The sequence below is a fragment of the Dendropsophus ebraccatus genome, chromosome 9 (assembly GCF_027789765.1).
Source record: "Dendropsophus ebraccatus isolate aDenEbr1 chromosome 9, aDenEbr1.pat, whole genome shotgun sequence".
Lineage (NCBI taxonomy): Eukaryota > Metazoa > Chordata > Amphibia > Anura > Hylidae > Dendropsophus > Dendropsophus ebraccatus.
In genome coordinates this window covers 59,348,159-59,375,314 of record NC_091462.1, presented here as the reverse complement: position 1 = coordinate 59,375,314, position 27,156 = coordinate 59,348,159, and the positions used below count along the sequence as shown (strand labels likewise).

The 27,156-nt window shown below is 43.7% G+C and overlaps 2 protein-coding genes across 2 annotated transcripts; both read left to right on the top strand.

The window, feature by feature from the left end:
* The first annotated feature begins 864 nt into the window (after positions 1 to 864).
* LOC138801775 (gamma-crystallin-3-like) lies at positions 865 to 3,104 on the top strand. The gene is made up of 3 exons (XM_069984873.1): positions 865 to 873; positions 2,194 to 2,436; positions 2,829 to 3,104. Exons 1-3 carry the CDS (start codon positions 865 to 867, stop codon positions 3,102 to 3,104), a joined length of 528 nt encoding a protein of 175 aa, XP_069840974.1.
* Positions 3,105 to 20,209: 17,105 nt separating this feature from the next.
* LOC138801774 (gamma-crystallin 1-like) lies at positions 20,210 to 21,916 on the top strand. Its single transcript, XM_069984872.1, has 3 exons — positions 20,210 to 20,257; positions 21,048 to 21,290; positions 21,641 to 21,916. Exons 1-3 carry the CDS (start codon positions 20,210 to 20,212, stop codon positions 21,914 to 21,916), a joined length of 567 nt encoding a protein of 188 aa, XP_069840973.1.
* Positions 21,917 to 27,156: the final 5,240 nt, after the last annotated feature.

The following is a 27,156-nucleotide window of genomic DNA, read 5'->3' as shown; positions in this document are numbered from 1 at the left end:
TCGCCACTCGATTCGCCCGCCGTCCGCCTCTCCGTCGCCGCCTTCCGCCATCCAGCGATGTCTCCAACTTCCGGGTCCAGGGGATGGAAAAAGCTGCCAGTGCGCTTGCGCACCGGCAGCCTTTTCATTGGCTGGAGCGCATCACATGGCTTCCAGCAAGCTCAGCCAATCAGGGCTGAGCAAGCTGGAAGCCATGTGATGCGCTCCAGCCAATGAAAAGGCTGCTGGTGCGCATGTGCACCAGCAGCCTTTTCATCCCCATTCACTTTGCATGAAGACGCCGAGGAGGAAGAAGACCCGGACCGCCCCTCGGCTCTGACGTCGTCGTCACCAGATGCCGCCCCGGAGAAGAGGACCGTGACGATCGTAATAGGTAATGTATAAATTCCTTAACTTCCGGGGTGGGGGGTCGGGGTCCGAAAGTGGGGGAAGGGGGCCAGGCCGGGTATTTAACCACATTACAAAGTTATATAACTTTGTAATGTGTGTTAAATGAGCAAAAAAAAATTTTTGTGGGAGTTGTCCTTTAAGAGCCATTTTAGAAGCTTTTTTGTCTCATTTTGCCTAGTAAATTAGCCCTGTTGTGTTCTATATGGTTGACATACAATTTTGCATGCAATGACCAACAAATGAGTCAACATTGATAAACCTAGAAAAAGATGCTTGTAGCTGTATTGAAGGGTTTCAAGAACAAATGATCACATGAGCAGAAGAAGACAAAAGAACTATGCATGCTATATAACAAAGAAAAGCTCAGCGTCATTTGCACTGTATGAGCCTACATCAGCAGTACAACATACATAAAAGGTTTTCCACTCATACCATGATACAGAGCACATCTTCTCCATCACAGATACAGCAAACATGGTTAAGGTAAGTGGCATTTCAATAACATTTTAACGCATGCACCTAATATGGTAAATGTGTGCCAGTAGATATGCAAATATGAATGAAAACATGAGATGACCTGCCAGCGGACATGTCCCATTTATTTTCATGCAGACATTTTATGTTATACAGTTTATATACTGTACATGAAAAAGACTGAAAGTATGGGTATTCAATAAGAGCTGTCATCATATAATTTACATTGATCTTATCTTGAGTCCCAGTAACACCAGCAGCATTTGTAATGAAGCCTACAACTTGCCACCATTTTGACTAAGGGTTAGAGATGAGCCTCCTGAACCCAGATTTGTTTCGAACTTTGCATAAAGTTTGGTGCGCTACCAAACTGAACATTTTGCAAAGTTCAGAACAAGTTCGGTAACATGGCAGCTGAAAATCTAAATAATAAATAAAAAATATATTCTCATCTTTCCGCACCCCCCTGGTGTCCTCTTCTGGGTCTCCGGTGTCTTTAGCCACCTGTAGAGTGACGGCCCACTCAGTCAATCACTTGATGACTGGGATTTGACAGCTCCATAGCCAGTGACAGGCTGTGCAGGCTGTCACTCTAGTGACAAGAGTGACAGCCCGCTCAGCCAATTACTGGCTGCGGTCCTGTCCTGTCCCACTCAGCCTATGATTGGTTGAGTGGGCTGTCACTTCTGAGACAAGCATGACAGCCTGTTCAGCCTATCACTGGCTGCGGTGCTGTCCCATCCCAGTCAGCCTGTGATTAGCTGAATGGGCTGTCACTCCTGACATAAGAGTGGCAGCCCGCTCAGTCAGTGATTGGGTGAGCGGGCTGCCACTCTTATGTCAGGAATGACAGTCTAATCAGCTAATCACAGGCTGACTGAGATAAGACAGCACCCGCGGCCAGTGATAGGCTGAGCAGGCTGTCATGCTTGTCTCAGAAGTGACAGCTGGCAAAGCCAATCACTGGCCATGGTCTTGTCCTTTCTCAGTCAGCCTCTGATTAACTCCTGAGGCAAGGACACCATCATGCCCAGTAATTGGCTGAGCAGGCTGTCCCCAGAGAAGACAGGAAGGGACCGGAGAAAATGGACACCCGGGGAGCGCTTACAGATGGATAAGATAAACTAATTTTTGGAGCCGCAGTAAAACAGCTTAACGTCTGCAATCATTTAGCTGTTTTAGTGTGGTTCATTTAAACTTTGTTTCAGTTTCAGATGAACCTGAACGTTACATTCAAGTTCGGCGAACTTTAGTTAGTTAGTTAGTTTGTAAAACTTTATTTGTATCAGGCTTCAGATATACTAAGTCTAAAAATTGTTCTTTCTGCAGATATTCTTCTACGAAGGCAGAAATTTTCAGGGTCGCTCTTACGAGTGCAACTCTGATTCCTCTGATTTGTCTCCATACTTCAACCATTGTAATTCCATCAGAGTGGAAAATGGAAATTGGATCTTGTATGAATATCCCAACTACAGAGGACATCAGTACTTCCTTAGAAAGGGAGAATATCCTGACTTCCAGCAATGGATGGGCTACAATGACTCCATCAAATCTTGTCGTTTGACTCCACAGGTAAATATATTTATAAATATTGTTAATGTCACTGTACTGTATGTCATACAATAATATGAAATACATTTGGGCTTACTTGTAATCCCTTATTTTTTCCATACTCCTGACACTTTTTGTATCCTATATTCAAATAAAATCTAATAAGACAGACCAGACTAAACACAATATAGATGATGAATGGTCATTTCATTAAAGGTAAAAACAACCGACACCAGTCAAGCAAGAAGTGTGCAAATATTTTTCTGCTGTATTGCATCTGGATTTTATTATTCCTAAATTAAATGTACATATTCAGGGTAAATTAAATATTTCTTTTGTTTTATTGCTACTTATTTTATGTTCCATCACATGAGCGTTATTAATTTTAAATACAGTGTTTGCTTTTATAACAGCATCAAGGATCATTCCGACTTAGAGTTTGTGAGAAAGAAGACTTCAGAGGTCAGATGATGGAGTTCACTGAAGATTGTCCTCATGTCTATGAGCAATTCCATCACAATGCCATTAATTCCTGCCATGTCCATGATGGATACTGGATGTTCTATGAGGAGCCCAACTACAGGGGACGACAGTATTTTCTGAGACCTGGAGAATACAAAAGATACAGTGACTGGGGAGCTTCTAGTCCCAGAATTGGTTCTTTCAGAAGAGTTCAGACTATGTATTGATGTATTATGACTGATGCAGAAATGTAATGATAAATAAATAGCTACATAAGACAAAATTATTTGTGTTATGTAACATTACAACATAAAGATAGCCTACATATTTTTTTAATGTCACACCAATATAATAAAATGAATGCTAAAAAAATATATATATTTTATAGACAGTGAATTAGGGACTAAAATAGATTGCAAAATGTTTCATGGTTAATTTTTACTGGTTATAATTACAGCTAGTTAATACAAGAGTAGTGTGCAATGTAGAGTACACAAAACATGGCTTTGGTCCATATCTGCCTTAACTTACTACGGCCAGTTCACATTAAAGTTTCATTATTCTTCCTTATGTACAATACTTCCAAGTGCAGTGGATTTCCCAGGTTCCATATTGCAGGCAAATTAGTTTGATGATGGTGCGATGTATAAGAAGAAAAGAGAACCTTATGGGGCTCTAGCTCTAAAAGTCACAAAACCTATAGTTTTGGTCAGGAATATAATGAATGCAGAATATTTTATTAATTCTTATGGTAACAAATGTTAGGGTATCTGCTTATTATTCAGACAACATAATATATATCATAAACTTTTAAACAGAATGTTTGTAAAAAAAAATGCTATTTAATGGTGGGAGTTATCAAAGGCAATTGAGTGACAACATAAACAAGTATCTCACATACCAACCAGCAGGTTACTAGCAACAAAAAACAGAGAGCTCTAAACTAGTATTGGTATGTACTGGTGAGATGCAAAGATCAAAATGTAGGTGCATAGAATAATTACTATTTGGTTGTACAAATAAGTATGCATGTATGGGGAAAAGTGAGACAGAGAAAGAGTGGCCAACAATGCAGTTTTCAGATTGGCTCCTTGAAGGGTTTGGCCATTTTATAGTAAAATAGTTCAGTGTAAAGTATTAGTAAGTGTACTCACTGAATATACTGACAGCAGCTCCCTGTGTGCCTCATAGAGATAACATCAGGTTCCCTTTTCTCCAGGCTGTGCTGCCCTGCTTTGTGGTGAGTCTGTCCATAAGATGGCTGGCATAGAAGAACATGTGACCATACTGCACCCCAAGTATTCTCCATTGGCAAGTACAAGCTCAGTGGTGGACACTGGGGTGCGGGGCATGGTCACATACTTCTCCATGTCAGTCATCTTATGGACAGACTCACAACAGAACAGGACAGCACAGCCTGAAGGAGGGGAGTCTGATATTAGCTCTATGAGGTACACAGAGAGCTGCAGTCATTAAGTGCAGTGAGTACGCTTACTAATACTGTACACTAAACTATTTTACTTTAAAGTGGCCAACCCTTTTAATCAGGCATCCGAACCGACAAGTCCTGTGGGATCCATGCCTGGTTTATTTTTATGAATGTCAGCTTGTCCATGTTTGCTGTAAATAGGCAGATCCACTTGTGAGTGATGACACCATCTGTGGTGCTAAACACCCTTTCAGAGAGCACACTTGCTGCAGGGCAGGCCAGCGACTTTAAAGGGAATCTGTCAGCTCCTGGGCCCTACCTGAGGAGCATGGTGCCTTTTTGGTAATTTTCCGTGCAGCGGATTATGTACAATCTTATGTCTCCTACTGTACTAAAGAGTCACAGAGCTGTTGCTCGTGCCACACTCTGGCATGCATCCTCCCTCCTCCCTCTTCATGAATAATCAATGCTACCGGGCCTCCTGTTCGCTCAGCTGTCAGATTGCAGATCAGTTTATGGCTGAAAGAAACACTCTGGTATAAATGAATCTCTTCTCCCTAATGGGTTGGAGCTGTGGTCTAGGGATAACTCACCTTTCTAGACACTCGCCAGCAGTACATTCGCTGGTTCAAATCCCGTCATGGAAATTAAATAGATGTTTTTTTTTCTCATTATTGTATCATTTTTAAGGCAGTATTTTTGCTCAGTATTTTGGTCAGTAATTTGCAACCAAAACCAGAAGTAGATTGAAAACACAGAAAGGCTATGTTCACACACTGTTGAAATTGAGTGGATGGCCATCATTTAATAACAAATAATTACTGTTATTTTAAAACAACGTCCAATATTTGCCATTAAATGAGCCATTCGCTCAATTTCAACAGTGTGAGAACATAGCCTTTTCTGTTCTTAATCCACTGGTTTTGGTTGCAAAATACTGACCAAAATACTGAGCAAAAATACTGTGTATGAACATAGCCTTAAAAATGATGAAATAATGAGAAAAAAAAGACATCTATTCAATTTTCATCAGGGGATATGAACCAGAGAATGAACTGCTGGCAGGTCTCTAGACAGGTGAGTTACCCCTAGACCACAGCTCTAACACATTAAGGAGAAGAGATTGTTTCACACATAAACTTCCTACAGAGGACTGATCTGCAATCTGACAGCTGAGCGAGCACAGTTGTACAGTTGGAGACATAAGATTGTACATAATCCGCTGCACAGAAAATTTCAAACAAGGCACCATGCTCACTGAGGGTTACCAGCTACAGCACACTGTCAGCAATTTAGGTAGTGCCCAGGAGCTGACAGATTCCCTTTAAGGTATAGCTGGCAAGTTCTAGCCAGATGTCCAATTTGGAAACCCAGAAATTGAATAGGGAGGTGCCATCAATCCGCCAGAAGACGTGTTTTCAAATACTCATCCACCATTTAGTTATAATTCTACCTTTGGATGATATGTAATATGTGAGGAAGGTGTTCCAAATTACAGCCATGCTTACGACCTCTTCCTAAGCAGTGCTTGTCCTCCAGCTACATTTGCAACTTCCAGCAGATGGAAACAACAACAGTAGTACCAATTTGTATTCCTGCATTTTTCTCCTGGCATTACCCTTACAACACCTCCTGGAATTACTTCTGCAACACCTCCTGGAATTACTCCTGCAACACCTTCTGGAATTACTCCAACACCTCCTAGCATTATCCTTACAACATCTCCTGGAATTACTCCGGCAACACCTCCTGGCATTACCCTTACAACACCTCTTGGAATTACTCCAACACTTCCTGGCATTACACCTACAACATTTCCTGGTATTATTCCTACAAAACCTCCTGGCTATACTTCTGAACTTCTCCTGGTATTAGGGGGGGTTCACACTGAGGAATTTTCGTGGATAAATTCTGCGGAATTCCGCCAGCTGTATGCGCGCACACCCAAGCGCCTTTCCGCCGGCTCCATAGACACCATACTTTGGGCCAGCTGATTCCGCATTCCGCCGAAAGAATTGACGTGTCAATTCTTTCGGCGGAAAGCGGAATCCGCCCGTGCATACAATGGTGCCTATGGCACTGGGCGGAGAGGCGCGTGGCCGTGAGCGCGTACAGCCAACGGAATTCCGCGGAATTTATCCCCGAGAATTCCTCAGAGTGAACCCACACTTTCTCCTATAACACCTCCTGGTTGTACTCCTGAACACCTCCTGATGTTATACTCTGGCAACACCTCCTGACATTACACCTGCAATACCTCCTGGCTTTACTCCTGCAATACCTCCTGGCATGGCATCTACTGTACACTAAAGACATAGCACATACTATATGTTGGAATACCTTTCTATACTGACATATATCCCCTGTGAGTAAACCACTGGTTTCCATAAGTTCTAATAAAACAGGAGGGGGAGCCCTGATCATACATTTTGCAGTATTGGAGCCAGTATTGGAACCAAGCACAGGAAAGGATTGGATTACTGACTATTACAAGCTGTATACCAGTATCACTATTCCCTATAATTCTGGTATATTGTATGGAATATGTTTGTTTGTTTTTAACAGGGCTCTGGAGTCGGAATCGGAGTCGTGGAGTCGCAGTCAGATCTAGTTCTGGCTGGAGTCAAGAGTCGGAGCTAGTTTTGGCTGGAGTCGGAGTCGGAAAAAAATGGACCGACTCTGACTCCAGCTTTAAAAAAAAATCTTTAAAAAATGTAGAATTGAATTTTGAGTTTTGCTCATGAATATTTATTATAAGCAACATTCTAGGACACTGGCCCTATTACATAAGGGTGGTCATGGAAAAGTTGTCGGTCACTATTTGGCAGTTTGTTTCTGAGCTGGAAGAGTCCATTGTGTGGGGAGAGATCTGTGCTGTTCTCTTCTTGGATGCTGGATGACTGTATATGAGCAGTAGTGTAATATGAAGATATCCTGTGTAATATAGAGGTGGAGGAGAAGAAGACATAAGTAGTGCAGCAGTAACCTCTGTCCTCAGTGTGGTGTTTTCTCTCTGGGAGAAAATTGTGTGTTTTTCTTCAGTGTTCTATGGCTGCAGCTGTGTGTGTGTGTGTGTGTGTGTGTGTGTGCGTGCTATGACTGCAGTAGGTTGTGTGTGTGCTATGGCTGCAACAGGCTGTGTGTGTATGCTATGGCTGCAGGAGGGTGTGTGTGTGTGTGTGTGTGTGTGTGCTATGGCTGCAGCAGGCTGTGTGTGTATGCTATGGCTGCAGGAGGGTGTGTGTGTGAGTGTGTGTGCTATGGCTGCAGCAGGCTGTGTGTTTGTGTGCTATGGCTGCAGCAAGCTGTGTGTGTGTGAGTGTGCATTATGGCTGCAGCAGGTAATGTGTATGTGTGTGTGTGGTGTGCTCTAGGGCTGCAGCAAGCTCTGTGTGTGTGTGTGTGTGTGTGTGTGTGTGTGTGTGTGTGTGTGTGCTATGGCTGCAGCAGGCTGTGTGTGTGTTTATGCTATGGCTGCAGCAGGCTGTGTGTGTGTGTGTGCATGCTATTGCGTGCCCCCACAGTGACCTTCTATATCATAGTGTGACCTCCATATCACTATGTGTGACCCCTCTCTATATCACTATGTGTGACCCCTCTCTATACGACTATGTGTGACTCCCTGTATATCACTATGGCTGACCTCTATATTACAGGTATCTGGCATTGTTAGCAGTGTTTCTTTAGGTATGGTGAATATTTAGTTAGAAACATAGAAGACTGTCAGCAGGAAAAGACCACCTGCTCCATCTAGTCTAGTTGTGAGTAGTTCAGGAAATGGAGGCTGGAGACTGGCTGCATCCACTGCACACACAGGAGAATCTGCTTTATATACAGTATTCCTTTATTCACTCAGACGTCGCCCCAGGATCATATAGGACATTAGGGAGATGCTGCTGAGCTAGTGTGATAAATAACTCCCCTGGTATATGACTGGCCATTTATGAAGGAGCAGGAGTCGGAGTCGGAGTTGGAGTCGGAGCTGAGGCTTGCCGACTCCACAGCCCTGTTTTTTAAGATAATAACCAGTATCTAGATAAACACATTAAGCCCTCCACTTGCTCTGCCCTTCTCCAGCAGCTTTCACTATCAGCTAACAGACCACAAGTATATGGAAAATAATTTTTTTAGTCACACTGACAGACTACTAGTCCTGCAAAGGATTTTTGGGTGTTTTTGTAAGCAAATTGCCTATCTAACTACCCACACTAAGCCTTCCACTACCTTTGTCCCTGTTAAGCAGCTCTCCCTGTCAGCTAACAGACCACAAGTTAATGGAGCATCAGGAGACCTGGGTTTATTTACACCCAGGTCACCTGATGCAGTCAGCTAATCACTGCTATGCTTGCAGCCAACATGGCATATTTATTGGCTAACTAAAGCTGCTAAACATGTTAGGAGGAGACTATAATTTTTAGTCTAGAATCACGTGGTACTCGATCGAGAACTGAGTACTTTCAAGTAACCTGATACTCAATTGAATAGTAAGCTTGAATAAGCATGTTCGCTCATCTCACATATGAGGTAGTAGTAGGGAAGGCCAAAGTTTCGCTGCAGCCCAGATGGGTGAGCCGCAGCAGGATGAGAATTCTTAAAGTGCGCATACATGGACTGCACCTTTTGTAGCAGATCTGGTATATCAGGGTAATGTGCAGGAAACTCAGCACCACCAAGTTTAGCACATGCGTGCCAGGCAAGGGGTATGCATCAATTTTACTTGGCCCAAATCTGCAACCAGATTTCGCCCTTTGTCAAACACCATCTTTCCAGGCTTCAGGTTTTGTGGCAACAACTATTCATCTGTCTGCTGCTCTATGCCCACCAATAGCTCCTGTATGGTTTGGGGTTTATCCTTCGAAGGAGATCAATTTTAGGAGAGCCTGCTCTTGCTTCCCCCTAGCTGTGCTTAAATTGGTGGTGTGTGGGCTCCCCTGGCTATATAAAGAGGTGGCAGAGGAGGAAGCACAGTAAGGGGAGGAGGAGGCAACAAGGGAAAAGGATTGCTGTACAGCAATTCCTGGGTGGTGATAGTACATGTGCCAAGACTGTTTCCATGTCAGGCTCAGCCACTACTAGATTACCTAGTGAGCAGTTGGGGAGATGCAATGTCCCTGACCATGCTTACGGTCCACATAATCAGTACACACCTTATCTTATCAGTAACTTGTTGATGCAGGTGAGGGATGGCCCACCTAGAAAAGTAGTGGCAGCTGGGAATGTCATTCTACGGGACAACCACCACTATCGGTTGCTAGAAACCATAACTTTCCACCTGCCTTAATGGGAGCACTTCAAATAAGAGCAATTTTATGTATTTATGTTTTCTCTCCAGGGTTTGGGGTTTGGACCATACTTCCTTTGAGGGGAGACAGGTGGGACTATCACTAGTAATGGGGATGAAGAGGCTAAGACAACAGAAGCAGAAGAGGAAGCAGAGGAAGCTGGCTTTTCTTGTGTCTCATCCATTGTAGCTCATTATTGGCATTTAGGTGTCTTATCATGCATTGTGTTCTGAGGTAATTTATATTTACACCTCAATTGAGACCCTAGTGGCACAGCATGCAAACCACTTGTGTCTAGTCGTCGTGGGGCAGTGGGCAGTACCAGCAGTACTGAGATATCAGACACAGGCCGTTCACTATGCCCTCTGCTCCCCATTTTGCCCTGTTGGGTGACCACCACTTCTTCCTCCAGACTGTCATTGCCTAAAGTCCATGTGGGGGTCTCTTCCCTGCCCTTTACAACTGTCTTCACGCTGCTTAAAGTCTCAGAAATTGGCAGATGGGTTTCATCATCGTCAGAGATGGCCAGTGATGGTCCCCTGCTCATTTGTACTACCTTTACCAAATCCTCATCCTCAAAAGTGGTTGGGCATCTGTGCATTCAAGGTCTTCAACTGGGGCAGGTGGATGGACCACTGGATGAATGGGAGCAGAGTCATCAAAGAGCAATAGCTCCTGGGGCTCATACCAATCAACCATTAAGCAGAGGCGTAGCTAGCCTTTCCTGCATTAGGGGCAAAGATTCAGGGTGCCCCCCTCCCAAAGCTCTTACCGAACACACACACTCCTCTGTGTTGAGAGCTGTATAAGCAGACAGGACTGAAGGCCACTATACGACACCTGCTGAGTATTGTGTGTGGATCTGATTCCTATTAATGAAATGGCGCAATAGTCAGCAGGCTTAGCAACTTTATTCTCACCTCATGTCAGCTCAGTACTGTCACCAACACAGCACCAACACTGTACCTCCTAAATATAATGCTGCCATATACTGCACCCAGTGACTAAAATACAGCCATGGGCCATGTTCACATGGCGTAAGACACCTGACGTTCTGTGACCAGGCCGGGTCACAGAATGTCTGGTATCAGAGAAGAACGGCAGGTGTCAGAGAGAAGATCTGGCAGTACCGCCCGCATGATCTTCATTTCTGCGGATCTGGGATGCGGGCGCATCCCAATTCACTGCTTCACACAATGAATAGTGGCCACAGAAAACTGACATATCAGTTTCTTGCGGCGCCACTTGTGATCCCAGCCACAGTGTATACTATGTGTATATGCTCTAGACGGATTGCAACAACAGCCGTGATTTATACAACATGTACGTTGTGTGAACATGGCCTTACATTCAGGGGCGTAACTAGGATTCATGGGGCCCCATAGCAAAAAACTGTATGGGGCCCCCTCCCATAATATATATACATATATACTGTATATATACTGTATATATATTGAAAAAATTCTCTTGTGGCCCGAAGCAGAATCCTGCGTGCAGCCACAACAGTGACTGGCTGGGGCAGATCACACTATATAGTAATATAGTATAGTATAATAAAGTATATACTACTATACAGAGGATTGCTGGGGCAGATCACACTGTATAGTAATCTACAGCCTGCATGACATTATAGCACTACTATACAGAGGATTGCTTGGGCAGATCACACTGTATAGTAATATACAGCCTTTAGGACATTATAGCACTACTATACAGAGGACTGCTGGGTTAGATCCCACTGTATAGTAATATACAGTCTGCAGGACATTATAGCACTACTATACAGAGGATTGCTGGGGCAGATCCCACTATATAGTAATATACAGCCTGCATGACATTATAGCACTACTATACAGAGGATTGCTGGGGGCAGATCACACTACATAGTAATATCATACCTCCCAACTTTTGCAAAGAGGGACATGTGCGCTGCGGTCCCCATAGCCACGCCCCCATAGCGACCCTCCATAGCCACGCCCCATAGCGACCCTCCATAGCCACACCCCCATAGCAACCCTCCATAGCCACTCCCCTACAGTGACCACATGCTGCTGCTGACTGAATAGTGCCCTATACAGTATCCAATCCCCCAAAAATGCCCTATATAATATCCAATCCCCCATTATAGTGCCCCACATAGTATCCAATCCCCCCAATAGTGCCCCACATAGTATCCAATCCCCCATATAGTGCCCCACATAGTATCCAATGCCTCATATAGTGCCCCACATAGTATCCAATCCCCCACATAGTGCCCCACATAGTATCCAATGCCCCCATATATGCCCCACATAGTATGCAATGCCCCATTTAGAGCCCCACATAAAAGCCAATGCCCCCATATAGTGCCCCACATAGTAGCTTATGCCCCCATATATACTGCCCCACATAGTAGCCAATCCCCCATATAGTGCCCCACATAGTAGCCAATGCCCCCATATAGTGCCCACATAGTAGCCAATCCCTCCATATAGTGCCCCACATAGTAGCCCATGCCCCCATATAGTGCCCCACATAGTAGCCAATGCCCCCATATAGTGCCCCACATAGTAGCCAATGCTCCCATATAGTGCCCCACATATTATCCAATCCCCCATATAGTGCCCACATAGTAGCCAATCCCCCCATATAGTAACCAATCCCCCATATAGCGCCCCACATAGTAGCCAATCCTCCCATTTGTGTGGCCTGACCAGAAAAACAATAAACCAGTAACTCACCTGTCCGCTGGTCCCAGCAGCTCCTCTTCCGGCAGAGCGCGCACTCCCGTCATCCTCCGGGGCGGGCAGCGGGGTATATAGACACTGACTGTGCCGGAAGTAATTCATGATAGAGTCTGCAGGTCACTTCCGGCACAGTCAGTGTCTGTATACCCCGCTGCCCGCCCCGAAGGATGATGGGAGTGCGCGCTCTGCCGGGAGAGGAGCTGCTGGGACCGGCGGACAGGTGAGTTACTGGTTTATTGTTTTTTTCGGTGGGGCCACATATAATGCGGGACACTGGGTGCCGTTCCAAGACCGCGGGACAGCACCCCGAAAACGGGACTGTCCCGCGGAATCCGGGACAGTTTGGAGCTGTTAGACCATCTGACTGCAGGAGCGAAGCTTCCTGTATACAGCCAGCACTAGGCCCAGGGCTCCCCTCAGCTCTGTGCTTAGTGATGGATGTGACAGGCAGCCATGCTCCCAGCTCCTTGCACTATAGGAAGGTCAGACAGACACACTAACAGCCCAGCCTCTGTAATGACAGAACACACTGCAGAGTGATTTCCCATTATAGCTACTGCTGTATATATACCCTGGCTGCACAAAGCATCAGCAGCTAGGGCATAAATACACAAGAACTAAGGGGGAAATGTTGCACATACCTGGTCTTCCTAATGGTGCCCCGATGTCCCCACCCCCTGCTGCTTTCTGTGTATGCACGTGTTGCCCTGCAGAGGCTGATGGGGACGGCCCCTGGTCTCACTGATAGGGCCAGTTCACACTGAGTAAACACTGAATTTGGACAGTATCGGGTACTGTCAGGGACAGGGCTAGCAGTAGGGACCCTTACAACACGACATAATTCCCCAGCGGAGCTCTCCGCCACTGAATCCCGTGGAATCCCGTGTGCCGGAATCAGTGTGCTGATTTGAGCGAATGGGAGAGCGCGTGCTTGTCCGCATCCTCTCATCTCCGCTCAAAGAACTAACATGTTAGCTCTCTGAGCGGAGAGCGCCGGCAGCGAACAAGCGCGCACCCTCTCATTCACTTAAAGCAGCACACTGAGCATGGCGGGATTCCGCGGCGGAGAGCTTCGCCGCGGAATTACGCCGTGTTTACTCAGTGTGAACTGGCCCATAGGTGGGAAGTTGTAAGGGTCCCTACTGCTAGCCCTGTCCATGACAGCAGTACCCGATACTGTCCTAATGCCTGCCCTGCATACAGGGAACACAGAGCAGAACCCCATACTACACCACAGTCTTCCTGCACACACAGCATCAGTAGCTTTGAAAATGACAAGGGCTGTGTGTGCGGGAGTCTGGCGCCCCCCCCCCTAGGCTTGCGCCTGGGGCATTTTACCTCTTTGGTTTGGTCAAAAAAACATGTCTTTAATTATTCCATGGATGACCTATCTCCTCCAAGGCCCAAGGTTTACCTATCCCCACCCCACACACATTCTTAATGCCCTTAAAGAGTCACTGTCGTATTTATTTTTTTTTGCAGAAATCAATAGTCCAGGCGATTTTAAGAAACTTTGTAATTGGGTTTATTAGCCAAATCTGCCATTATCTGCATGTAAAAAGCCTTTTCCCAGGTCCCCCCCTCCTTCCTCTTTTTCATCCACTCTGAAAAATCTGAAAATTGTGACTTGTTGCATCAGACGTACCCTGTCTGCTCTAGGGAGAGGGGAGGGGGGAGGAGGAAGGAGGGAGTTAGCCGGCAGCAGAAAGCAGATAACAGAGGATTACAGGCACGGAGCTGGGTGACAGCTGTAATCCGAGCTCAGACAGGTCACTGGTGACTGTCACAGGAGATATCCCATGAGGGATTTGTAGATTAACTCTTTGTTGTCCTGTTTTGGTCTTTTCTTTAGCTCTCTCCATAGGAGAACAATGAAGACAGGGGGGAGAGCTTCAAACTGCTTTTTCATGATAAAATGCATTTTTCGGATAATAAACCCAATTACAAAGTTTCTTAAAATCGCCTGGACTATTGATTTCTGCAAAAAAAAAATTCACGACAGTGACACTTTAACCCTTTAACCCTTTAAGGACATGGCCCATTTTCGTTTTTACGTTTTCGGTTTTTCCTCCTTGTGTTTAAAAGGTCATAGCACTTGCATTTTTCCACCTAGAAACCCACATGACCCCTTATTTTTTGCGTCACTAATTGTACTTTGCAATTACAGGCTGAATTTTTGCATAAAGTACACTGCGAAACCAGAAAAAAATTCAAAGTGTGGTGAAATTGAAAAAAAAAACCGCATTTCTTTTATTTGGGGGAAATGTGTTTTTACGCCATTCGCCCTGGGGTAAAACTGACTTGTTATGCATGTTCCTCAAGTTGTTACGATTAAAACGATATATAACATGTATAACTTATATTGTATCTGATGGCCTGTAAAAAATTCAAACCGTTGTTAACCAATATACGTTCCTTAAAATCGCTCCATTCCCAGGCTTATAGCGCTTTTATCCTTTGGTCTATGGGGCTGTGCGAGGTGTCATTTTTTGCGCCATGATGTGATCTTTCTATCGCTACCTTGATTGCCCATATACGTCTTTTTGATCGCTTTTTATTACATTTTTTCTGGATTTGATGCGACCAAAAATGCGCAATTTTGCACTTTGGGATTTTTTTGCGCTGACGCAGTTTACCGTACGAGATCAGGAATGTGATTAATTAATAGTTCGGGCGATTACGCACGCGGCGATACCAAACATGTTTATTTATTTATTTATTTGTTTACTTATATTTAAAACCTGGGAAAAGGGGGGTGATTCAGACTTTTATTAGGGGAGGGGGCTTTTTACTATTAACAACACTTTATTTTAATTTTTTACACTTATACTAGAAGCCCCCCTGGGGGACTTCTAGTATATACACTGTGATCTCTCATTGAGATCTCTGCAGCATAGATATGCTGCAGAGATCCATGAGATCGGCACTCGTTTGCTTTCGGCTGCTGCAGCCGAAAACGAACGAGTGCCGAGCCGAGGACGGCGCCATCTTGGACGCGTCCCCGGCCAGCATCAGTAACGGAGATCGCTCCTCCGGGACAAGGTCCCAGAGGAGCGATCTCCCCCACTAGACACCAGGGAAACGTTGCCTCCGGTAATCGGAGGCAGCTGTCAACTTTGACAGCTGCCTCCGATTAGCTAATTAGCGGGCACGGCGATCAGACCGTGCCCGCTAATAGCAGCGGTCCCGGGCTACTCGCGGCACCTGGGATCGCGGCACTTCAAAGCGGGGCCGCCGCGCGGCCCCGCTTTGAAGTGCAAGTGCGGACATATGACGTACCGGTACGTCATATGTCCTTAAGAGGTTAAGGACATGGCCCATTTTCGTTTTTACGTTTTCGGTTTTTCCTCCTTGTGTTTAAAAGGTCATAGCACTTGCATTTTTCCACCTAGAAACCCACATGACCCCTTATTTTTTGCGTCACTAATTGTACTTTGCAATTACAGGCTGAATTTTTGCATAAAGTACACTGCGAAACCAGAAAAAAATTCGAAGTGTGGTGAAATTGAAAAAAAAAATGCATTTCTTTTATTTGGGGGAAATGTGTTTTTACGCCATTCACCCTGGGGTAAAACTGACTTGTTATGCATGTTCCTCAAGTCGTTACGATTAAAACGATATATAACATGTATAACTTATATTGTATCTGATGGCCTGTAAAAAATTCAAACCGTTGTTAACCAATATACGTTCCTTAAAATCGCTCCATTCCCAGGGTTATAGCACTTTTATCCTTTGGTCTATGGGGCTGTGTAAGGTGTCATTTTTTGCGCCATGATGTGATCTTTCTATCGGTACCTTGATTGCCCATATACGTCTTTTTGATCGCTTTTTATTACATTTTTTCTGGATTTGATGCGACCAAAAATGCGCAATTTTGCACTTTGGGATTTTTTTGCGCTGACGCCGTTTACCGTACGAGATCAGGAATGTGATTAATTAATAGTTCGGGCGATTACGCACGCGGCGATAGAAAACATGTTTATTTATTTATTTATTTGTTTACTTTTATTTAAAACCTGGGAAAAGGGGGGTGATTCAGACTTTTATTAGGGGAGGGGGCTTTTTACTATTAACAACACTTTTTTTTTTTTTTTTACACATATACTAGAAGCCCCCCTAGGGGACTTCTAGTATATACACTTGGATCTCTCATTGAGATCTCTGCAGCATAGATATGCTGCAGAGATCCATGAGATCGGCACTCGTTTGCTTTCGGCTGCTGCAGCCGAATACAAACGAGTGCCGAGCCGAGGACGGCGCCATCTTGGACGCGTCCCCGGCCGGCATCAGTAACGGAGATCGCTCCTCCGGGACAAGGTCCCGGAGGAGCGATCTCCCCCACTAGACACCAGGGAAACGTTGCCTCCGGTAATCGGAGGCAGCTGTCAACTTTGACAGCTGCCTCCGATTAGCTAATTAGCGGGCACGGCGATCAGACCGTGCCCGCTAATAGCGGCGGTCCCGGGCTACACGCGGCACCCGGGATCGCGGCACTTCAAAGCGGGGCCGCCGCGCGACCCCGCTTTGAAGTGCAAGTGAGGACATAGGACGTACCGGTACGTCCTATGTCCTTAAGAGGTTAAATAAATTACTCATGCTATGTATTTTGGCAGGGAAAGCAAGCATGTGACAAAGTACATCTTGACCTGTAAAAAGCAATTTGGAAAATTATTGTATAGCTATGTAAGTGGCCTGTGTTTTAGATTCTACATTCTATGGTTCTATGCCCCTCCACATACGTTTTGGATAGACATAGAGGACTTACCCCAATGCTCTTGGATTCTAATTCCAAATCCTAAAATATCCTATCTCAGGCTTTCCAAACATCATCCTGAACTTCTGCATTAAATAGCCAAGGTAGATCAACATAGGTTAGAAGACATTTCCCCATCCCGCATTAGAACCTATGTATGTTCTGATGCGTTTGAGGCTGTTCAGAGAGAGGTAGCGTGGCGACCCCCGTCTGAACGTCCACAATCCCAGCTGCTATCTGAAGCTAGGGACCGCGGCTATTAGGGGGTGCGGTCCAACAATAATAAAAGTCCCCCAGGACTAAAAGTGAATGTGTACAGTAAAAAAAAAAAAAAAAAAAAGTATTTTTGATTAAAAAAATCCCTTCCCCTAATAAAAGTTTAAATCAACCCCCTTGTCCCATTTTATATATAAAAATATGCAAACATATTTGATATTGCCGTGTGTGTAATCTCCCTCAAACTATTAAATTATCACATGACAATTATCACTTGATCTCGCATGATATACAGAGTAAGCACAAAAACCTGTCAAAGTGCAAAATTGTAGATTTTTTTTGTCACATTGAATCCAGAAAAAATTTAATAAAAAGTCAACAAAAAGTCGCATATAAGCAAGCAAGGCACTGATAGAAAGAAAAGATCATGGTGCTAAAAGTGACTTCTCACGCAGCCCCATAGACCAAAGGATAAAAGCATTATAAGGATGGGAATAGGGCAAATTTAAAGCAAATGTACCACGGAGCTGTGGTCCTGTTTTTGAACCACGTCCCGGTTCCCGTGTACCGTGCCGTTCTATTCCTGGGCACTGTGATACAAATGCTAAAATGACTGCTGCCGCATATAAAATGGCGGTCGGAGTCCGCCAAACCATACAAAATGGCGCTGAACCATACAAAGATGGCTGTTGGGAAACAACATGGCCGGTCATAAGCCAGCTCATGTAACCTTGTTTTTTTCTCTTGTTTTTCACTTTATTTTTAGTCTTATGTAAGTGAACCATATTTTGGATCACTCTGCCAGACTTGATAAGTTATGGGAAGCAGTCAGCAAAATTTGGCCAGTCTTGTTGACAACATTCTAGTAAGATAAGTACAGTGGTACCTCGAACTTAATTGGTTCCGGAAGGCAGTTTGAGAACCAAGCAGTTTGAAAACCGAGCAGTGTCTTCCCATAGGAAATAATGTAAATGTGATGAATTGGTTCCAGCAGCCACCAATAATTACCTACAATACTCATTTATTACACTGATAAGTGCTCAGTATAATCACTACAGTACAGTACAGAACATCACTATACTGTACAGGACATTAAACATAAGAAATGTTCATCAGAACCAGCAATTATAGTACAGTAGTCACCAACTCTTAACCCATCCTTTACTGTATAGCGTTCCCCCCATCTAAACACTGTAATGTATGGGAGATGGTGGTGCACTGCCTTTACTACTACTGCACTGTAAATGCACTTCAGCAGTCTTATACAGCATTGTACTGTATGTGAAGCCTCAACACTGCTTAACTCGCCAGGTACAACCCACCATCTACGATTGCAAAAACGTTCGAAAAACGTTCGAAAACTGAGCAAAGTTCGAATTCCAAACACTACTTCTGGGTAAATTTTTGTTAGAATACCAAGCAGTTCGAGTTCCAAAGCGTTTGAAAACCGAGGTATTACTGTAATGCCTTACAGATGTGGGAACTCATCTGCAACTGCCTACTTTATTGACGCAAAAATGGGTATATAACATGTTAGATATGACCACACCTTTGTGATCATCAATTGACAGCAGTGATTGGGGACGCCTAAAGCTGCTTGAAGTGACCTATCGCTAAGGCTTGGTGATATTTTCCTGACGATACCCATTTCGGAACTCATCAATGAAGTTTGACAGTGGTTAGTGATTTATTATATTTTCAATAAACTATGTTTAACTATTGCTGATTTGTCTGACTTTCTTTTCATGTTCAATAACAGAATCCAAAGAACCTAACTCTAAGCAGAACAGGCACCGACTGGGGGTGAAGCACTGGAGGCGGGCCAGCCAGCCCCCAGTGTGACAAAACCCCCTTTACGACACGGCTTCTTTAGAATCAAAGGAGCTGCATCATAGAGGGCTGGGGAAGCCCGCCTTCAGTGCTTTACCCCGGCCAGTGCCTGGGAATAAAATCGCACCATTCCCCGGAACCAGGGCGTGGTTCAAAAAAGGGACCATGGCACCAGCTTCTCCACACCATTGCTGTTCTATCCATGTGGAACTCTTAAAGCGAATGTACCTACATTCGCTTTAAACAATTTTTTTTTTTTTTTAAGGTTTAAATTTTTTAAAAGTAGAATAGAAAAAGTAGAAAAGTAAAATTTATATAATTTACATATCGTTGTAATCATACTGACTTGGGGAACATAGAATACATGTCAGTTTTACTATAGGACGAATGGCGTAAACACGAAACCCCCCAAAATGTAAACAAATTCCTTTTTTTTTTTCAATTTCACTGTACAAATAATCTTTTTCCGTTTAACAGCATAATTTATGGAAAAATTAAGCCTGTCATTGGTGTCAGAAAAAATAAGGGCTCATGTGGGTCTCTAGGTGAAAAAATGCAAGCGCATTTTTTTAATTGAAATATTATTATAAACATATATCAATATACTATACTACTATACTGTACTATATTTTAGTTGCTTACTTTTCACTGTTGTTTTGCTCCAGTATTGTAGTGCTTTTCATTAATAAATCTGGTGCATTTTAGAAGTCCTCTAACTAGAACCCCACATTTACAGTGAGCAGTATTAAAAAGGCCTAATAAATGGGAAAAATTGCATGTTTACCAATTCTGTAACACAATTTGTACCAGAATTTTGGTGCATTTTACTTAGTAAAAATGGCCTTATTGTGTTACATATAGTTAACATACAACTACACATACAAAGAGATGATTGCACTTTGTGTCACAATTGTTGAATCTGGACAAATAAGCATGTAGTTGTACTGAAGAGTTTCGGGAATGAATGAAATTGATCACATGAGCAAAAGAAAACAAAAGAACTAAGCATGCTACAGTATATAGTAAAGAATAGCTGTGTAATTTGCCCCTACATCAGCAGTACTACACATACAGTATAAAAGGTCTTCCACTCATGACAGAGTACAGCTCCAATAACACTCCTACGTCTAAGATGGTTAAGGTAAGTGGTGCGTCATTCACATCACAATTTAATCATGCAATTAATATGGTGAATGTGTGCCAGTATTGTAGATATGCTAATGTAAACCAAAACCCAGGATTACCTGTGAATGGGCATCATATATTAATCTGTCATGCTCTAGTGTAACATTTACATAATCTTCAGATACATGAAGAAGACTACTTGAGGTCAAATAATGAATGCTGATTTTTTATCGAAATTCTATAACATAGTATAGAAAGTATAGAATTTTAAATGTCACATTTACATGTATTGTTATAAGACCAGATCATATAAAACAGAATCAAACTTGTTTTGAACATGAATCAGAGTCTTTGGACAGTAGTAAAAGGGCACAGAACTTTACACTGGCCTTACACAGCAAACTGTAGAACAGCAAGTACCAGCCATGTAATCCTTAATAGAAACAGTGTTCAGAATTAGCAAAGATTGTACTGAGCTAACACTCGAGACAAGTTTGGGAGAAGATTTATAGTTTTATAGCAGTTACTTATAAGCCATTAGAAACAGCCTAAGAAGAAGGAGTACCTAATAAGTTAGAAACCTTTGCCTTGCTGAAGTAACGGGGTGTGGAAAAAAAGAACAGAAGCAATTTGAAGAAACAACTGACATGTTATCAGCAGCGGTGAGGTGATCAAAACTGCAGTTCATAACATTAATTAAGTAGAAACCAGACAATTTGTAATTATTGACAGTACAAACTTTTGTATGTGAGCTTTAAAATCTGAATTTATATACAGTATACTGAGATTTTTCTTGAAAATTGCAGATAATCTTCTACGAAGGCAAAAATTTTCAGGGACGCTCTCATGAGTGCAACTCTGACTCCTCTGATCTTTCCTCATACTTCAATCGTTGTAATTCTATCCGAGTTGAGAATGGAAACTGGATCCTGTATGAACATCCCAACTTCAGAGGACACCAATACTTCCTTAGGAAAGGAGAATACCCTGACTTCCAGCAATGGATGGGCTACAATGACTCCATCAGATCCTGCCGTATAACTCCACAGGTATATAATTTCTTAATTAATATCACTGAAATGTATGTCATGTATTTTTGGATATTTCTGTAACTTTATTGTTTTAAATCTTTAAAGTAGACTAGCCTAGGCACAAAAAACTCTTATAAATGGTTCTTTAATCTATTGAAGAGAAATGGTTAGTTAACAACCATCAGGAAAGAAGGGTAGCTTCACACATACAGGATCCATAGCAGATTTGACTAAATAACTAAACACAGCATCAAATCTGCTGCAAATCCTGTACGTGTGACAGGCACCCTAAAAGGGATTATTCTTCATCCCATGAAATGCACTTTTCCTGGATAAATTAAACTTTTTCTTTTTAATTTATAACACAGCATCGTGGACCATTCAGGATTAGAGTGTATGAGAAAGATGATTTCAGAGGTCAAATGATGGAGTTTACTGAGGATTGTCCTCATGTCTATGAACAATTCCACTACAATAACATTCACTCCTGCCACGTAGATGATGGATATTGGATGTTCTATGAGGAGCCCAACTACAGGGGACGCCAGTATTACCTGAGACCTGGAGAATACAGGAGATACAGTGACTGGGGAGCTGCTAATCCCAGAATTGGTTCTTTCAGACGAGTTCAGCATCTGTATTGATATATTATGTCTCATCCAGAAAAGTAATAATAAATAACTACTCAAGGCAAAATCACTGCATTTTTACTTTGTATATCATTAGCCCATACACAGATGGCATATACATTGTAAAGGTCATCCTGTTGCATAATGGAAGGAATCCAGAATCCTATTTTCCAAGGACCTGAAAATTGGCTATAAATAGAGAAGAGTGAATCGAGTTGTTTAGAATCAATTTCCTTCTAAATTTGGGGGGATTTATTTGGAGCCAGTCATGTACAGGAAAGGCAGAAGTCCCTGCTCCTGTACTCTGAGTAGTGAGGTAAACACTCTGTGGCCCGAAGCTTAGTTTACGTTTGCTGGGCCAAACTCTGCTCTCTGCCTAACGAAGTAAGCAGCAATGCTGTATGCATCACTGCTTACTCCCATTTGGCTGGATGCTTAGCCCCAAGAAAAGCATGTGCAAGAGCAGTCACTACTCCAATACACTGAGCAGCAGGGCATCCGCATCAAATCTCTCTGTGCCTGACCAAAGGAATGCATGCTGGGGCTGCCTAGAGCATGTTTTAAATCTAGCACTGTGCTAAGATGTTTGTCCTTACAATATGTGCACTGATTAGCAGCTAATTATTACATTAAAAATACATCTGTATCTTTTATAGCTGTATACTGTATAGTATACTGTATATAGTATATACTGTATGTACTTTTATGTCTCCAGAAGTATGGGGAGATCTAGTATGGGACTGTGCTCACACTGCTCTCGCCTTTTGTATATATGGCTCAGCATTTAAATGCCTCACTGACCTCTCTGCCTGGTGTCCAGTGTTACTGTTTACTTTGGCTACTATAGTAATTGGAGGCATTTACTAGGTCTCCGTACTAGCCAAAGTATCTGTTACGTCTGCCATAGTCAGGTTTTACCAGCAGGTAACAAATCTAACTGATCAATGCTATGCAGTAGTTAGCATTGATCAGTATAGGAAATCTAAATATTGCTTATAATATTGTCCTAGTCTAAAAAGAATAATTAAAAAAAAAACTAATATATATATATATATATATATATATATATATAGGTGTTTCTGTGTGCAGAATAATGTTGTTGACACCCTCACATCCACAATACACACACATGTAATGTATACATACGTGTAATGTATACATACGTTCCTGACTGTGAAGGGGTTTTAATATGTGCAGGGCAGCCCCACTCACATTAGTGTCCTAGAAGCAGTGCCTGATGACAGGTAGCCATGATCGTGCAGCTGCCTGTCATTAACTCCTTTAATGCTGCTTAAGAGCAATCAAAGCATTTAAGGGATTGAGTGTAAGAAGTACCTGTCACTGACTGATAATATAATACTTACCTTAGTCCTGTTGGATCGACGCTCTTCTCATAGAGCTTGCCCACTGGCAGACTCTATGTGCAGACTGGCGATAATTCTGATGAATACTATACAATGGCATAGCATTGATCAGTAAATGCAAGCTAATAATTTAATATATGTCTTTTAATAGGGCTTATAAAATGTAAAAAGTTTTATCTATCTATAATTTTTTATCTGTAAAATGGAAAAAGGGTTGATTTAAAATTTTGTTGGGGAATGGGCATTGCCATGGTTAAAAAAAATAAATATATATATATATTATTTTAAAAAAAATATACTGTAGCATACTGAATTATCCAACCTTTGAGATATAGCAATATTATTCCCACATGGTTAACAGTGTAAATGGCAACCAGAACAATCCCTGGATCAACGTATCACAAGAAATCTAATGCTCATAACTTGTAATATTATATTGTTCAGGAAAAGCATCCAGGCCTCCCTTGAACTTATTTAATGAATCGGCCATGACAACATCATGTGGCAGAGAGTTCCACAGTCTTACCGCTTGTACAGTAAAGAACCTGCGTCGATGCTGATGATAAAATCTTCTTTCCTCTAGACGTAGAGGATGCCCCCTTGTCATGGTTACAGACCTAGGAGTAAAAAGACCACTACAAAGATCACGGCAACCGTGATCAAGGGGTTTCGCCCCGAAACATGTAGGCCTACGTTTTTATCCTCCCTTTTTGTAATTTTTATATGCCCTAAATAAAGAATCTACTTTGTTGGAAGCTGTGAACTCTCTACATTCTATTTCCATTATTCACCGGGCGCGGCCCGCTTCGCATCCACTTGCTTCAACTGGGATTAACACCAACCCTGCACAAGTTTCCTTATGGTGAGCTGACTTACCCCTGTATTTATCAAAATAATATAAGACCATTAGTATTTGGGTCACAATATGGAAGTTTGTGAGAGAGTTCTATCATAGAAGGGTGTTAGGACTTGGTGGCTCCCATGTTATTATTAAGCCATGTGCAGCGGACTACCAGGGTATGGAAGAGAGTAAGAGGGTGATAAAACAATGATGGTGGTAGTAGTTTTAAAGTCTGTAGGTGTTTAGATCTCTGTGTATAGTGCTGAGCTCTGGAATGAGGAGACACACTGAGAGCTGCAGTGTGAGTATAGTGCTGTTACCTGCAGGATGGCTGGGCCTTGTGGTGCAAAGCAGCCTTACTCATGGACTTGTCACGATTTCAGGTAGGCACAAGGGCTTCCACAGAAACAAGTTACAAGTTACTCTCTGTGTTCTCTCTCTCTTCTGGGGCGCTGTAGAGGTTTTAGGGAGGCTGCACCAGTGTGTAAGATGATTGGTGGTGTGGACCTGTAATTCCCCCAGGCAGAGGTGTAGCTAGGGTCTCCTGCACCCAGGGCAAAGATTAAATTTTGCGCCCCCCCCCCCCCCCCCTGTGGGCACAGTAAGCACAGGGGGTCCCATGTCGTCCTTTCACTGCTGGTATATAACATATACAGTATATGTGGGGGAGTTATGAAGTTTAGATGAGCTATTCGTGTGGTATTCACAATATGGGATAAATAATGTCATATTTACTGTGTACCTGGAATGTTTCTATGAAGAATGATTTTTAGGAAGCTCTGGGCTCTATCACCATTTTTTAAATTAATTCCATTTTTCCCATTTAAAATTTGGTCCCCAAGTACCTTAACGGAGGCGCCGTTGTCTCCGCTCCCTGCTGTCTGCACCTGAGGAGGAGCCGTTGTCTCCACTCCCTGCTGTCTATACCTTAACGGAGGCGCCATTGTCTCCACTCCCTGCTGTCTGTACCTGTGAATTAGGAGGCGAAGCTTCCTGATTTATCTCCAGTGTGACACCCAGTGTAATGTGATTCTATGGTGCCATCTACTAATGCAAAGGTACGCTCAGCAGTAGAGTCGATCAAACCTCGGGAAATCCTAGGATCAATTGAACTCGAACACTCACGAACCTGCCGCATTAGATTGCTGATGTCTTCCCGGTCCGTGGGAAAGGAGGAGAGTGCCCGGGTACGTACTGACTGGAATTCCAGGATTCAGCCTATTACCTAGGCTGAATCCCGGAATTCCAGGCGGGTTGCTGGGCAGTCTCCTCCTTTCCCACGGACCGGGAAGACATCAGCAATCAAATGCGGCAGGTTCATGAATGTTCGAGTTCTATAGAACGTAGGATTTCCCGATGTTCGATCACCTCCACTCAGCAACGGAGACAACAGCACCAGCAATACCTCCAGTAAGGTACTCCGTCACCTCCAGTACAGTATTTCATCACCAAATTCAAAATAGAAGTAATCTAGAAAAATGACTCTTGTATCATGGTCACTGTATATACAAATACAGGTGCTTTATAGATTGGCGTAGGGAACCATGGCTCCCCAGCTGTTGCAAAACTACAACTCCCATCATACATGGACAGTCAAAGCTAAAACTTTGGCTGTCCAGACATGATGGGAGTTGTAGTTCTGCAACAGCTGGAGAGCCAAGGTTCCCAACCCCTGCAGATAGTAGGTGAGGTTTATATATATGTGATATATATTTGGAGAGGGCAGTTATTAAGGGGTTAAGTATAGAATAATGTACAACCAGACCAGCCCCCTAAATAAACACTGGACCCCAACTCTCTTATGTGTCTCCCCCCATCCCAGATTGGTGTCACCCTGTCCCCCCCTGTCCCCCTCCCCACTCCAGACTGTGCACCCCTGATTGTCCTCCCCTTCCCACACTGTATCTTCTTTCTTCCTCCTCCATAGTGCAGTGTACATACAGGACCTGCGGTGACATCATAGTCACATGCCAAGGTCCTTCACTATCTCTTTCCTGTACTATGGTAGATGCTATTTCCAAGTGACTCTATGTACCCTTGATGACATCACGGTCATGTGACTTGTGTGGGAGGAGCTCATGGTTTCCCGGCCTTTCCTAGCAGTAGGGTAGTGTCTAAATCCCATACAGCAAAGGGACCTCACTGGGTGCGCGCACACAGCTCCCAGGCAAGCCCCGCCCGGACGGATTTCATTGGCTGCTCCACTCCGGGCTTCCTATCAGTTAAAATCAGACCCTGCCGGTCCCCCGACCCTAATTAGTGTTAGGGTTAGGGTTGGGGGTCGGATTAGGGTTACGTCCCACTGATTCTCATGTCTAACCCTCCCCACAGCCCCAACCCTAACCCTAACCCTCCTGATTAGCACCAACCCCGAGGGTTAGGGTTAGGGTTGTTGTGTGGGAAGGGGATAGTTAGATGATTTTAGTAACCCTAATCCGACCCCCAACCCTAACCCTAACACTAAACGCTCGGATTAGGGTCGGGGGTCCGGCAGGGTCTGATTTTAACTGATAGGAAGCGCGGAGTGGAGCAGCCAATGAAATCCGGCCGGGGCGGGGCTTGCCTGGGAGCTGTGTGCGCGCACCCAGTGAGGTCCCTTTGCGGTATGGGATTTAGTCACTACCCTAGCAGTAGTGAGGAAGCAGCCGGTCAGGGTCAGTCAGGACTGTGTTGCTGCAGGGTCTGTCTGTGTCCCCGGGATTTCTGTGAGGTAGAAGATGACAGAAATGGCCGTGTGAGGAGTTTCTGGACATTGGAATTGGTAAGCTTCTCTCTGGGGACATTTTTTATGAAGTTTTGCAGGGTCAGGGGTCTGTAGTACCGTACGTGTAATGCGATGGTCTGCAGCAGGGGTCTGTAGGAGTGATGGTCTGCAGGGCAGATGGGGGTCAGGGCTCTGTAGGAGCGATGGTCTGCAGGGCAGATGGGGGTCAGGGCTTTGTAGGAGTTATGGTCTGCAGGACAGATGGGGGTCAGGGGCCTGTAGGAGTGATGGTCTGCAGGGCACATGGGGGTCAGGGGCCTGTAGGAGTGATGGTCTGCAGGGCAGA

Excerpts from the sequence above, each read along its gene's own strand:
- LOC138801775 (XM_069984873.1), top strand. Across the intron at positions 2,437-2,828 it reads CTTGTCGTTTGACTCCACAG|CATCAAGGATCATTCCGACT; the intron begins GTAAATATATTT and ends CTTTTATAACAG.
- LOC138801774 (XM_069984872.1), top strand. The coding sequence starts at position 20,210 with ATGACAGAGTACAGCTCCAATAACACTCCTACGTCTAAGATGGTTAAG. Across the intron at positions 20,258-21,047 it reads CTACGTCTAAGATGGTTAAG|ATAATCTTCTACGAAGGCAA; the intron begins GTAAGTGGTGCG and ends TGAAAATTGCAG. Across the intron at positions 21,291-21,640 it reads CCTGCCGTATAACTCCACAG|CATCGTGGACCATTCAGGAT; the intron begins GTATATAATTTC and ends TTTATAACACAG.